At 34.9% G+C, this 14,602-nt stretch overlaps 1 protein-coding gene across 1 annotated transcript in view; it reads right to left on the bottom strand.

Annotated features, from left to right (window-relative positions):
- The window catches only part of APC (adenomatous polyposis coli), a 130,751-nt gene that overhangs the window by 45,861 nt on the left and 70,288 nt on the right, over positions 1–14,602 (bottom strand). The window contains exon 7 of the mRNA XM_012659545.1: positions 5,271–5,354. Within this exon, the coding sequence (XP_012514999.1) occupies positions 5,271–5,354 (84 nt within the window). The remainder of the gene's footprint in view (positions 1–5,270; positions 5,355–14,602) is intronic.

The following is a 14,602-nucleotide window of genomic DNA, read 5'->3' as shown; positions in this document are numbered from 1 at the left end:
GGCTAATTTTTCTATTTTTTGTAACGACAGGGTCTCACTCTTGCTCGGGCTGGTCTCAAACTCCTGAACTCAAGTGATCCTCCAGCCTCGGCCTTCCCAAAGAGCCACTGCACCTGGCCTGTCTTTATGATTATAGCCATAGTAATGGATGTGAAGCAATGTCTCACTGTGGTTTTGATTTGCATTTCCCTAATTAATCACTAATGAGTGAGCATATTTTCATGTGGCTTATTAGCCATTTCTATATCTTCCTTGACGAAATGCCTATTTCAACTGTTTGCCCATTTTGAAACTGGGTTATATTTCTTGTTATCAATGAATTGTAAAAGTACTGTGCGTACAACTTTAATAAGTATTTTTCCCTGGCTATTTTTTAGAGATTTTAAGGCCATGGTGCATTGTCCTCATAGCTCCCCTCCCTCCTAATGTATTTGCTTGGCAATAAATAAACTATGTCTGGAAGGACACACAAGGAGGTCATAGTACTGGCTGCTTCATATACCTCTGTGTAACTTCTGAGTTATGAATCATGTGTAATAGTTAAATATTTGAATCATGTCCAGCATCTAGACCCTAACCCAGAATTAACGCAGGTAGGACAAAGACAATGCTATAAGCAATGTTCTTCATGATGGAGAAATTATTCAGCAGAAACCTTTCCTTTCCTTATCTCTACCGCTTTACAAACTAATTTGCTAGTGTCCAATATCTAGTTATCTGTATCTTCTAGCTTCTCCCTCTAATTTATATCAGAAGAATGATAATAATGGAATAAAACTCAAATAGCAAAATAGAAGTGTTTTAGTTCTTTCTTAAATGTGACATGCCACCTTCCTTTAATTTACATTTACTAAACTATTAGACTACATGCCAATATTTCAGGCTATGACTGATATAACCATTTTTATAACAAAAGGAAGCAAGAAGAGATTGGATCACAATGGCAGACAGTCTGCCCTAAATCCAATGATATGAATAAAAAGTTTTGAACAGATACAAAAAATACATATAAGTCTCCAACCTGAAAGAAAGTTGTAACAGTGTTGGAAAATGAGGACTACCATTAACAAATCACAATTTTTTTGGAATTTCCAAAGGCCAGAAAGTTGCTAAAATTGGGAAATAAAAACAGAGAAAATGATATACTGGGCAAATGATAAGGAAAAAAAAAGCCAGTGTAGCAATATTAACAGCAAACAAAATGAAATTCAAGGTACAGAGCATTAAATAGAGGGCTATTTTATTCAAATAAAAGATTCAATCAACTAGAAAAAATAAGTGTGAATATGGATTTAGAAATATCAAAGCCTGTTAGATGCAGCAAAACAGTAATGATCAGAACATAAGAAAGATGGGGGGAAAAGAAACAGCAGCAGCAAAACTCAAGGTAGAAAACATCCAGAGAGAAAATATAAAATGTAGTGCTACTCAATTAAAAACGAAATGCTGCTTATTTGAAAACAATTTTAAAAATAAACTATAGTAAGTTTGGTCAAGGATAAAAAAAAGACAGAGAAAAACTACACTGAAAAGCCAAGGAGGTCATAATAAGTGGAATGCTACATATCACAGTGCCAACAAAACCGAAAAAGGAGTAAAAAGATAACTGTGTTTTTTTGGCCCTTCAGAGTCCATTGCAAAACAGATACTTACTCCTTAATGTTGCAAATATTTGGTTTGTGTTAATTTAAGACAGACATTAGTTAAACTGCTTTTAGGATTATGACTATCACATTGTATTTAAACTGTCTACTTAGTGAATATATGTTTCTATACATTTTGAATTCAGATATACTAAAGCCAAAGTTCCTAAGATATTTAAAAAGTCAGGCCTAGATGAAAATGTTCTTTAAAAGAACTCTTTCTTTTTAATCTCTTTTAGCTGATTTTTTTTTTTTTTGGTACTTAGCTCCCTATTTCTAAATAACCTTCCTGCATTGCTAGTTCTGCATTTTTTATTATAGTTTAATGCTTTATTTCAGTTTCTATTGTAAGATAAATTTTTCACTATTTACATTACTTTCACTATTAAATTCTAATCATGGCTGGCAGGTGATATACTATGATTGTTTTCCTTAAAACAACTTCTTGTCCATGGTGTTAAAGGTTATCTTTATTGTTTTGTTTATTTGGTTTTCTGTGTACTTAGGACTTATCCTCAGTTTCTTCTCCACTGTGTAAATTTCCTTTCAATACATTCAGAAACAGCAGGTATTCTAGTGATTTCATCTTCTTGGACTTATTTCTCCTGGAATCTTCTCAACAGTTGCAATATGGACTGATTGCTTTCTCTACTATTTACCTCAGGATCTCCCTTCATCTTCATTCTGGGGATTCTCTCCTTCCTCCCCCAACCCCCCATCATATCCCCTGTGTCTTGGATCCCAAATCTTCATTTTTCTTGCTTTACATTTTCATTTCATTTGAGTATATCCTTTAATAGCTTCCAGAAAAGTGTGCATGAGAAAAATATTTTTAAGACTCTACCTGTCTAAAATATCTTTATTCTACTCTCAAATTCAGAGATAAATCTATAGGCTAGTGGTGTAATAAAAAATATATTTGGTCTTTGTTCTTTTGTACCTGACAGAGCTTCAAAAACCCTTGGAATTTCTTGTGTGACAGAGATGTCTGTTACGCTAATAAGGCAACTCCTGGTGGACTGCTAGATAGCTTCAGGATGGGTGCTCATTAGCCCATGATTAGAGGGTTGGAACTTTGGGCCAGATTGACCTCCAAGAAGGGAAGGAGAATAGAAATTCAGTTAATTTATATTTAAATTAAATTATTTAATCAGTCATACCTATAGAGCGAAATCTGAATAAAAACTACAGATGCTGAAGCTCAGCTGAGCCTTCTGGTTGGGGAATGCAGTGGTGTGCTGGGCGAGTGACGTGCCACAAGAAGAGAGCACGGAATCTGCACTCCCTACTCCCTTCCCTAGACCTTGCCCACATGTCTCTTCATTTTGTCATTCCTGCTCTGTATCCTTATAATAAAACTGTAATCATAAGTGTAAAACTTTCGGTGAGTTTCATGAGTCATTCTAGTGAATTATTGAACCTGGGGGAATTGTAGGAAGCCCCATATTTGTAACCCACTGGGCAAATATGGTGGCTTGGGGATAACCAAAATTTGTGGCTGGCATTTGAAGTGGACAGCTTTATGAATGACTTTGCCCTTTACTTGTGGAGTCTACACTAACTCCAGGTGGTTAGAATCAGAATTGAACTGAACTGTGGGACACTCAGTGGTTTCAAAGGATTGGTGTCAAAACATAGCTGGAAATAATTTTCTTTCAAAAGTTTTAAGAAAATGCTACTCTACTTTCCAGCTTCCAGTGTTGCTATTTATAAACGTAAAGGCATTTGTATTTGTGTTCCTTTGTGTTTTGTGTTCTCTTCTGTAGAAGGTTTTAGAATTCTCTCTTTAACCCCAGTGATCTGAAATTTCATCATTAGGTGTCTTTGTATAGGATTATTTTCGTCCGTGGTGTTAGATATTGGAGAGACCATTTTATTTTGGAAAACTATGCCCCTTGGTTTTGAGAAATTTTAATTTACTTCTATGATGATTTTCTCTCTCTAGTTTCTCCATTCTCTTTCAAGAACTCCTTTTATTTGGATATTAAACCTTCCTAGAACGATTCTTATTTTCTTTTCTATTTTCCATCTCATTGTCTATTTGTTCTACTTTCTGAGAAATTTATCTTCTAACCTTTCTTTGAGTTTTTCATTACTCCTATCACATTTAACTCCTAAGAACTGTTTTTCTTTTTTTTTTGAGACAGGGTCTCACTCTGTTGCCCAGGCTGGAGTGCAGTGGCACAATCATAGCTCACTGCGGCCTCAAACTCCTGGGCTCAAGTGATCCTCCTACCTCAATCTCTTGAGTAGCTGGGACTACAGGTCTGTGCCACCATGCCCAGATAATTAAAATTTTTTTTTGCAGAGATGGAGTCATGTTACATTGCCCAGGCTGGTCTGGATTACCTCAAGTGATCCTCCCACCTCAATCTCCCAAAGTGCTGTCTGTTCCTTTTGAATGTCATCATTTTCTTGCTTTATGGATGCATTACCTTTTCTTATTGGGAATATTAATGTTAATTTTATTTTTTGAAGTTTTCTTCCTACAAAAAGAAATAAATTATCTATTTCCATAATCTTTCTTATTAGAAACTTTCTTAAAATATCTGGTGGCTGTTGGTGTCTACTCATATTTAAGAGTGGGCTATCTATAAGTTAAATGAAGCTACATGCCTGAGGAAGGGAGTTTGTCAACTATAGTTACCCTACAGGATGATCTAGCTGGGCTGTTTTGTTGGTGAATCCTCCAATGTAAGTATCTTTAGGGCACTTTTCTTGGGTTAGTCACATTTCTTAGAGAAGTTCCTTCTAGAAACTTGCCTAGAGATTATAAGCCTGGATGCCGGTGGGGGTTTCAGCATTCAGTAAGTAAATTTTCACTTAAATCACTTTTTTGTACACTTCTACTTTTAATTAAATTAGGCTTACCCTAATTTAACCAAAGACCTTTTGTTTCCAGAGGAAAAAATCTCTCATCTTTTGACGGGATTGGAAAGGAGCAGTCACCCAGCTATGGAGAAAGGTTCTGAAGGTTCCATCTGCTCTTTATCAGGTTTTCAAACATCCTCCTGCTTTTAATCCTTTTTTATCCTCACATTCAGAGGTACCTAGTGTAGCCAGTTCTGAGATCTTTTGGGATTCCACAGTGTATACTGGGTTGCTGCAGGACTTTTCCTGTTGCTGACTTAGGGGTCAACTCTCTATGATAAGCTAGAATAGTTACCATTTGTTTACCTGCTTTCCAGCTCCCCCAGATTTTACTCTTGTCACTTCCCCCCGTCTTTGTGCCTTTTTCATTTTATTCTTTTACTGTCATTTTAATGGGCTTGGTGGAGTAAGGACAGGTAAATGTGTATGATCAATTATTACTATGGATTGCATATAAGGAAAAAGTTTACTTACTGGTTGATATTAGCCAAATTAAGTTAGCTACCTGATTATCTGTAAACTGACAGCTGAAATAAGGTAGCTATATTTATGGCTCTATAAATTTTAACTGCCTAAAAGTTACAATGAAAATCAAAAAGTCAAGGCTTTTGACAATTTATTTTCATGAAAAATGTTATAAAGTATCTAAATTCTCTAGAAGAACATCTACATTTCAATGATGTCACATTAATAATACATTTTTCTTAGAATAACTATCTATTTTCATACTCACAAATAAAAAGGCAATTTACTAACCTCTGCTTCTGTTGCTTGAGACTGTAAAAGCTGTCGTATTCTAAGTATGTCCTTCTCTATTTGTTGAATTCTGGCTATTCTTCGCTAAAATAAAATACAAAACCAAATTAAATACGTTTTCATTAACAACATTAGTGTAAATAATCATACTATGGCTACCACTTAACAGCTCAGGATTATGCCAAGCTATCCTTATTTAAGAAGCTACATACGTAAATATATTCACACATTAATGACAAATTGGGGTCAGTTCATTTTTTTCACACATCTAACTTCACGCAACAGCTAGATCTGTTTAGTAAAATTGTAGAAATATAAGCCATATATCAAACTGTATGCTGCATATGTTGTGAAAATTGGTATTTCAGTTATTCTCAAAAATATTTCAACAAAGTAAAAAGTATATGAGAATTTAATCTTTTATATTACTCTAGACAATAATATAATAGGTTTATACAAACATAGTGTACCTACCTGTAAAGGGAAAGAACATCTGATTTGTTTTATTAATAAGGGTTTAAACAGTAAGACTAACCCTCCCCAAAGTCACTCCTGTTACAACACAGTAGAATTTTTCAGTCTTTCCAAACACCTATTGCAGCTAAACATTATTTTTATTTCCAACACTAGGATCACAATGATGACAGAGCTTTTGCTTTCCCACTATGCCGGACCATTAAGAAGACATAAAACAGTAACTATAGATTGAACTACAGGGAATCAAAACAATGTGGAAAAAGTGTTTTTTTTTTTTTTTAAGGTAGATTGTTTTAATTTTTATGAATACTAGTGGAAGTGGGAAAAACCAAATCACTTTGTATAAAGACCCTGCAAGCTGAAATTATTATTATTAATGGAGATAGGGTCTCGCTTTCTTACCCACCGTCTAGAGTGCAGTGGTGTCATCATAGCTCACTGCAACCTCAAACTCCTGGGCTTAAGCGATCCTCCTGCCCTTAGCTTTCCATGTAGCTGGGACTACATGCACGTGCCATCATGTCTGGCTAATTTTTTTCTCTTTTTGGTAGAGATAGGGTCTTGCTCTTGCTCGGGCTGGTCTTGAACTCTTGACCTCAAGTGATCCCTCCGCCTTAGCCTCCCAGAGTGCTAGGATTACAGGCATGAGCCACCGTGCCCGGCCAAAATTATTTTTAAAAATTAGCTTTATGACAGATCAAATATATGAGTTTTAAAAACAAGTACTGACAATGTTGTACCATTTTCTATAATAATTCTATAGTTGATAGGTATAAAAAGTTGTATCATAAAAGTAATTGTTTCAATGGGGAAAAAAAGCATTAGAAGCTAGATGGAGTAGTTTCCAAACTTTTTTTGGCTACATGCTCCATCAATACAAGATTTCTAAGCATATATCCCCCAATAGATAAATAATACAAGTATTATAGTAATTAGCTTTACACATATATATATAGTTATAAAACTTACATAAAAAACTTACCCTTCGATCACATCTATTAATAGTTTTGGATAAATAGAACGCCCTCATGCTTTTCTTACTACCACAGTAAAAATGTTTATTGCTGCTCTATTATTCAACGTTATGACAAACAAAACACTCAAAAGAAGTTGTGCTCGCCACTTCACTCCCCCCAAATTTATCTTTCTTCCTGACTTCCTTTCTTTTCTTTTTTTTAAGAGATGGGTTCTCATTCTGTCACCCAGGATGGAGTACAGTGGCATGAACATAGCTCACAACATCCTTGAACTCCTGGGCTCAAAGGATCCTCCTGCCTCAGCCTCCTGAGTAGATGAGTCTACAGGTATGAGCCACTATGTCCACCTTTTTTTTCTTTTTAACACTGTAACTATGCTGATTCTCTACCATGATTGTGAAAGTAGCAAACTTAACGTAAATAATATTTTCTAATTAACAAATCTTACCATGTCCAATCCACATGATAAAAACAGGCTGACAAAGAAATGTTTGTACTTTTGGTAGCTTTCTAAATGATGAGCGATCACTTCTAAAACCAGATGATAAGTATTTCCTGGCTTTAGAGAAACAAGCGAACTGCACACAGTTACTGACTTTCTAAATTTGATGTTCCCTGCCTTTCTATATAATTGGTCTCTAGATAATCAGCTCCCCTTCATCAATAAAGTTTAAAATATTTCGAAGTTGAAAATAGGAAATTATATCTAATATTCCACTCCATGAAATTACATTTCTGTATCGCCAATATCTCACTAAATCCTGAAGTCACGTCTACATCTTGAGGTCCACTGAGATGGATGACTTCTGAGAGGATATTCCTTGTGCTTCTGTTTCTCAACATGAAAATGGAAAAAGCCAGTACAAGTTGAGTATTCCTAAATCTCTTCCCTAGTCTGAAAATCCCAAATCCGAAATGCTCCAAAAATTGAAACTTAAGCATTAACATGACATTCAAAGGAACTGCTCATGTAGCATTTCAGACTTTCAGATTAGAGATGCTCAACTGGTAAATATTTCTTACTCTTTTCATAAATCTTGAATATTTATGAAATTATGTCTAGTAACACACACTAAATTATTTAGGAGTACAGAGTTGGTATGATTTTAGAAAAAGTGATTTCAAAAATTATAATAGTAAAACAGATTCAGGATAATGCTCAACAAATTAGAATAGAAGGTAAATTCCTTAACTTGATAAAGGGTATCTATCAAAAACATTGAGTAAAAACATAATTATGAAATTTTAAAAGGATTTCCTTGGCTGGGCGCAGTGGTTCATGCCTGTAATCCTAGCACTCTGGGAGGCCGAGGCGGGAGGATTGCTTGAGCTCAGGAGTTTGAGACCAGCCTGAGCAAGAGCGAGACCCCGTCTCTACTAAAAATAGAAAGAAATTAATTGGACAACTAAAAATATATAGAAAAAATTAGCCGGGCATGGTGGCGCATGCCTGTAGTCCCAGCTACTCGGGAGGCTGAGGCAGAAGGATTGCTTGAGCCCAGAAGTTTGAGGTTGCTGTGAGCTAGGATGACGCCACGGCACTCTAGCCAGGGAAACACAGTGAGACTCTGTCTCAAAAAAAAAAAAAAAAAAGGGATTTCCTTTAAAGTCAAGACAAGAAAAAGAGGACCATTATCGTTGCTTCCATTCAAAGATGTATTACAGTTCTTACACGATGCAATAAAAGAAAAAAAGCTAGAAGGACTGGAAAGGATAAACAGATTGTCATTATTTGCAAATAATATGACAACGTATAGATTCTTAAACTACATACAATTTAATAAAATTTCAGGGAGACTGCTGTATACTTACTACTTAAATGTAATTTAGCAATACAATTAAAGAAATTCCTATTTCCAATAGCAACAAAAACCATAACATATCTAGGAATAAATCTTAAAAAAAAGATGTGTAAGACCTTTACGGAGAATATTACAAAACTTTATTGAAGGACATAAAATAAAACCTAAATGAATAGATCCTCACATTTTACAGTTTATCATTATGTGTATTTACTGACAAGAAAACTAAGGCAGAGAGTTTGCTCAAGATCACCGCGCTGGTAAGTGACAGGTCTGGGATTTGAACCAGGCGGTCTGGCTCCAGAGTCCATCCTTTTAACCAAGAAGGCTCAATATTATAAAGATATGACTTCTCCTTAAAGTATAAATTCAATGTAATTCTAATTAAAAGCCAATAAAGCTTTCCTTTGAATTAAATAAGCTGATATTAAATTTCAAATGGAGGAGTAATGAAGAAGAATACAACTACATTTTTAAAAACAAAAATAAGGAGGGCTCACCCGACCAGGTACCAAGAATTATAAAACCACAGCAAATCAAAAAAATGGGGTATCAGTGCAGGCACAGAAAAACTAAAATGGACTAACGGAATACAGTCCAGAAATGCTCAGAGTATATAACAGAGATGACATTACTAATCAATGGGAAACTAGTGTAGTATTCAATAAATTATAAAGAAAAATATAATTAACATACATATAGGAATATGTATGTCTATATATAACTATATTTACACACATATAAAATCACGTGTATGTGTGTATATATACATACGAAAAGTTAGAGTTTTACCTCCACAACACACATAATAGCAAATTCAAGATGAATTAAAGACCTAATTGTAAAAATATAATAAAACTTTAAAACAACAGAAATAACAGCAGGTTACCTTTATGACTTCAGAATAGGAAAAAAATGTATAAATAGGTCACAGAAAGCACAAATCTGGCAATATAGTTAATTTAACTTTATCACAAAAGCTAATTTTTATTATGATGAAGGTAAAATAGATAACAGATTTGGTGGGGAGGAGCTGTGATGTATGTTATCTACAAAGGATTGTACCAAAAAGATATTAAAACATCTCTCAAATATGTAAGAATAAGACATTTAACACAAAAGAAAATGGGCATCATTCTAGCCAGGGCAACAGAGTGAGACTCTGTCTCAAAAAAAAAAAAGAAAATGGGCAAAGGATGTGAACAAGTTAACAGAAAGAAAACCCAAAAGTTTAATAAATATATTAGTCAACTTCAGTATTATTCAGGGAAATGTAAACTAAGATGACAAAATGCTTCATTGCCCCCAATTGTTAATTATAAAGTCTGACTCACAAGTGCTAGAAAAGACATACAGGAAAAGGAATTCTCACATACTACTAGTAGAAATTGAACTGAAAAGATCACTTTGAGAGCAGTTTGGCAAACACTAGTTCAAAACACTCATACCTTATGGCCAGAAATTATGCTTTTAGGTATATACCCTAGAGCAGAAGTTGGCAAATCAGGGCTTGCTAGCCATCTGTTTTATAAATTAAGTTTTACTGAAACATAGCCATGCCTATTTGTCCAAACGTTGTCTATGTTGTCTTTCTTGTTAAGAGGCAGAGTTGAACAGCTATGACAGAGACCATATGGTCCACAAAGCCTAAAAAGTTTGCTATGTGTCCCTTTAAGAAAGATTGTTCAACTCAGCATGGTGGTGCACACCTGTAGTCCCAGCTACTCAGGAGGCTGAGGATTGCTGGAGCCTGGGAATTTGAGGTTGCAGTGAGCTATCATCATGCCACTGCACTCTAGCTGGGGTGAAAGAACAAGATCCTGTCTAGGGAAAAAAAAAAAAAAAAAAAGAGAGAGAAAGAGATTGCTAATTCTTGACCTAGAGAAACTCTTGTACATTTGTTTATAAGATATGAATAAGTATATTTATCAAAGTTGTTTTTAACTGAAAAATTACAAATAACTTAAATGTCCATCAACTAGGGAATAGATAAACTATATGAAACACTATCATCCATATAACTGTAAAAAATTATGGCAATATAGAGGTGAAAGTAACCTTTACCCCAACAACCCCCATATCCCAGAAGTAATCTCTATTAACAACCTGATGTACAGTTTTCCAACCTTTGCTTATATGCCTATGGAAGGGTGGGTGCCACTATACTAAGTGACCAGACACACGCCGAACAAATAAAAGAGTAATAAATAACCAAACCATTAACAGAGGTGGAGACTAACAATCTCACACAGGCGAGAAAGAGTGGCTTGTGAGTTTTCCTAAATTATTTACCAGTCATTTATACGTGTTTTATTGGTCATTTGCATATTTTTAATGAACTGCCTGATTACATCCTCTGCCCATTTAAAAACATAAGGTTAGCCAGGTGTGCCTATAGTCCTAACTACTTGGGAGGCTGAAGCAGGAGGATCACTTGAGCCCAAGAATTTCAGGCTGTAGTGTGCTATAGTTGCTCCTGTGATTAGCCATTGCACTCCAGCCTGGGCAACACGGTGAGACTCCATCTTTAAATGGAACACCACAAAACGAAACATAGGTTGTCTTTTTCTTATTAATTTGTAGGAATTCTTATATTTTAGAGATATTAACCTTTTCCCTTTTATGTGTAAATATTTTTTCTTAGTTTATCTTTTGTGGGATGAATGATTTAAAATTTTCTGCAGTAAATCCCAACTTTCCCCCCTTTTACTGTTTTTGAGTTTTCATTCTTATTTAAGAAGGTCTCTATTGTCTGATATTTTCTTCTATTAATTGTACATTTATTTTTCACATTTACATACTTAATCCATCTGTAATTTTTCTTAATATGTGAGGTAGGGGTCTAATTTAATTTCTCATCTTTCAAATATGTCACTAGTTGACCTATATAATTTATTGAATAATTTACCATTTTCCCTGAAATTTGTAATGTAACTTGTCACATAAAGAGTCCAAATATTCTTGTACCTTTTTCTAGTCTCTATTCTGTACTATTTGCCTACACCTATTCCTATGCTACTATTATATGGTGATTTTTCCAACATCTTTAGAGTAAATTTTAATAAATGTTAAGGTAAATGCCCACTCATTATGCTTTCTTTCATAAATGTTTTTAGAAATTCTTTCATTATAAACTTTAGAATTATTTTTCCGGGTTCTAAAAAATTTACTAAGATCACATTTGGAATTGTAGTTACATAATAATTTCAGGATATTAAAGTCCTCTCATCCAGGCTTCTCCATTTTTAAGGTAATATTTTATGTTGTTCAGCAATTTTATCTTTTTCTTCACGTGGGTATTCTCTAGTTATTTTAAACTTTCCTGTTATTGTAAACAGGTCCTCCTACCCCCACTTCCATTTTTAACTGATAGTTAGTGCTACTACAGAAAAGCGACTAATTTTTGCATGTATCTTAACTCCAGCTACCTTACTAAATCCTCTTACTGGTTTAAATATTTTTTGGCTCATTGTCTAGGGCTCTTCTAGGCAAACAACCATATCATTTGCAAATAACAATTATAGGTCATTAAATATAAAATGTCCTATTTTGAATCAAAAGTTTAGTTTATTATATCTCAAACAAGAAGCAGTACAATTAATAAAAGTATGTGCCTAAACTGTGGACACAGTTTTGCCATCTTAATAGTAGCTTGTTGATGGCAGCGGCAAAGAAGCCTGGAGAGCCAGTGGCGATGAAATCATCAACGGCATTTTCCACAGTTTGTTGAGAATTGAATATTTTTCCCTGCAAGGAGTGGTCCAAAGACAGGAAGAAGTGGTAGTCAGTTGGCGCAAGGTCTGGTGAATATGGTGGCTGACAGAGAGTTTCTGAGTTCGCCTTTGTAGTTTGGTCAACATTGTTTGTGCAACATGTGGTTGAGCACTGTCGTGCAAGAGGACTGGCCTGTCTCTATTGACCAATTTTGGCTATTTAAATGGCAAGCATCTTGATCATTTCATCCAACTGGTTGCAGCAGATATCCACTGTAATTGACTGACCAGGTTTCATGAAGCTGTGGTGGATAATACCAGTGCTGGACCACCAGACACCATTAGCTTTTTTGGATGAATATTTGGTTTTAGACTTTGACAGGCACTTCATCTGTATCCAACCACTGTGCCGAATACTTGCGGATTGTCAAAAAGAATCCATTTTTCATCACATATAACAACACAATGTAGAAATGGTTCGCCTTTATGTCATGACAGCAAAGTAAGGCAAGCTTTGAGACGATTTCTCTTCTGATGCTCATTTAATTCATGTGGAACCCATCTATCGAGCTTCTTTACCTTGACCATTTGTTTCACATGGTCCAATATTGTTGGAACAGTAATGTCAAATCTTGCTGCTAATTCACACCTAGGTTGAGATGGATTCGCTTCCACTACAGTTTTCAGCTCATCATTATCCCCCTCAGTCTCAAGTCGCCCACATGGCTCATTTTCAAGATTGAAATCACCAGAAAGGAACTTCTCAAACCAGCCACATACTGTGCATTCACTAGCCACATCCTTCTCTAACACTTCATTGATATTTTGAGCTGTATGCGCTGCATTGGTTCCATGATGGAACTCAATGTTCAAAAATAGCACACATTTTTGATTTATCCATGGTTTCACAAAAATTGCTCTGAAAAAAATTTGAAAGATAATCACAAGCCAAATGTGCATTTGAAAGACTGAGGATGTACCTTCACAATAAAAATGAAACAATAAGTGTCAAAGTGAAATGTCAAGAGATAGCAGCTGTCAAACTTAGTACTTAAGGAAATTGGACATTTCATACTCAATAACCTAATATTTAATTTATTCCTTTCTAGTGTAGTATTTATACCACTCATTTTATTTTTCTACTTGCATTAGTGGAGCTTCCAAAACAAAGTTAAATAATAATGATGACAAAAAGCACCCCAACCATATCGATCATTGCAATGATGATTACCTCATTATTTCTCTATTTTCTTAACATAAGGTTTGTTCTGGCTTCTGATAAATACTTAATTTTAAAAACTTTCACTCTATTCTCATTTTATTCGGAATTCTTATCCACTCCTTTCTCTTGCAAATAAGAACCGAGATTTTTTTTCTCATGGCCCCAGACCCTCCTGAGATTCCCTTCCAGCACCATTCTTCCTTCTTTTCTTCCCAGCTACCTACCCACATATTTATTTATTTATTTACTTACTTACTTTTTGGTCCCCTTTCATGTAGAATCCAGGACCACTCTTGTTTTATTTGTTCAATCACTCAACGCAGGGAGTTAGGAGGGAAACGAGTGCTCTGGCTACTATATTTCCCCTATTCCCAGTATCTTATTATTTTTAAGAGGTACGCACTACTGATTTAATAATTTATTTAATAATTACCAATAATGAACATTTAAGTTGTATACTTTTAGAATCTCTTATATAGAGTGTTTCAGTGAGTATCGTAAAATATGAATTTATATTCGTGTGCCGTAAGTAAATATTTCTGTAGGATATATTTCTAGAATTATAGGCACAGAGGGCATAGGCTTTTTACTATTGGCAGACAATGCCAAACTGTCCTCCACAAATGTATCATTTATCCTTAAAGCAGGGTAGGCAACGCTTCTTACTTCCACAGCCTCAACAAAACTGCATGTCATCAAATTATAAAGTTTTTGCCAGCCTGATAACATTACATTTCCCCAATGGCTAGTGACGTTTAAGCATCTTTTCACAGCTGTTCATTAGCCACTTGAACTTACTTTGTGATGGGACTATTCACATCTTCTGACTACTCTGCTATTTGATTGTCTTGTTTTCAATTGATTTGTAGGCAATCCTTCCATAGTAGCAATATTAACACTCTTATATATGCTACTGACATTTCCATTATTTGCCTTTTCACTTTGTTTACAGTATTTCTTTAACCCTAGCCTTCACATGGCTATTTCCAGAATAAATGAATGCTTGTGTTCTTCAAAGTATGTAATAAAATTTCCTTAGAATATTTATTACCAAAATGAAGAACACTGCAAATGTTAATTCATATATACTGAAGTAACCCTTCTCAATTTTTCTGGAAACAAACAAACCTGCCTGACATTT

Source organism: Propithecus coquereli, unplaced genomic scaffold (genome assembly GCF_000956105.1).
Source record: "Propithecus coquereli isolate 6110/MARCELLA unplaced genomic scaffold, Pcoq_1.0 Scaffold62, whole genome shotgun sequence".
Classification (NCBI taxonomy): Eukaryota; Metazoa; Chordata; class Mammalia; order Primates; family Indriidae; genus Propithecus; species Propithecus coquereli.
Note: the sequence above shows the minus strand (reverse complement) of the source record. Positions and strands in the feature narration are given on the sequence as shown.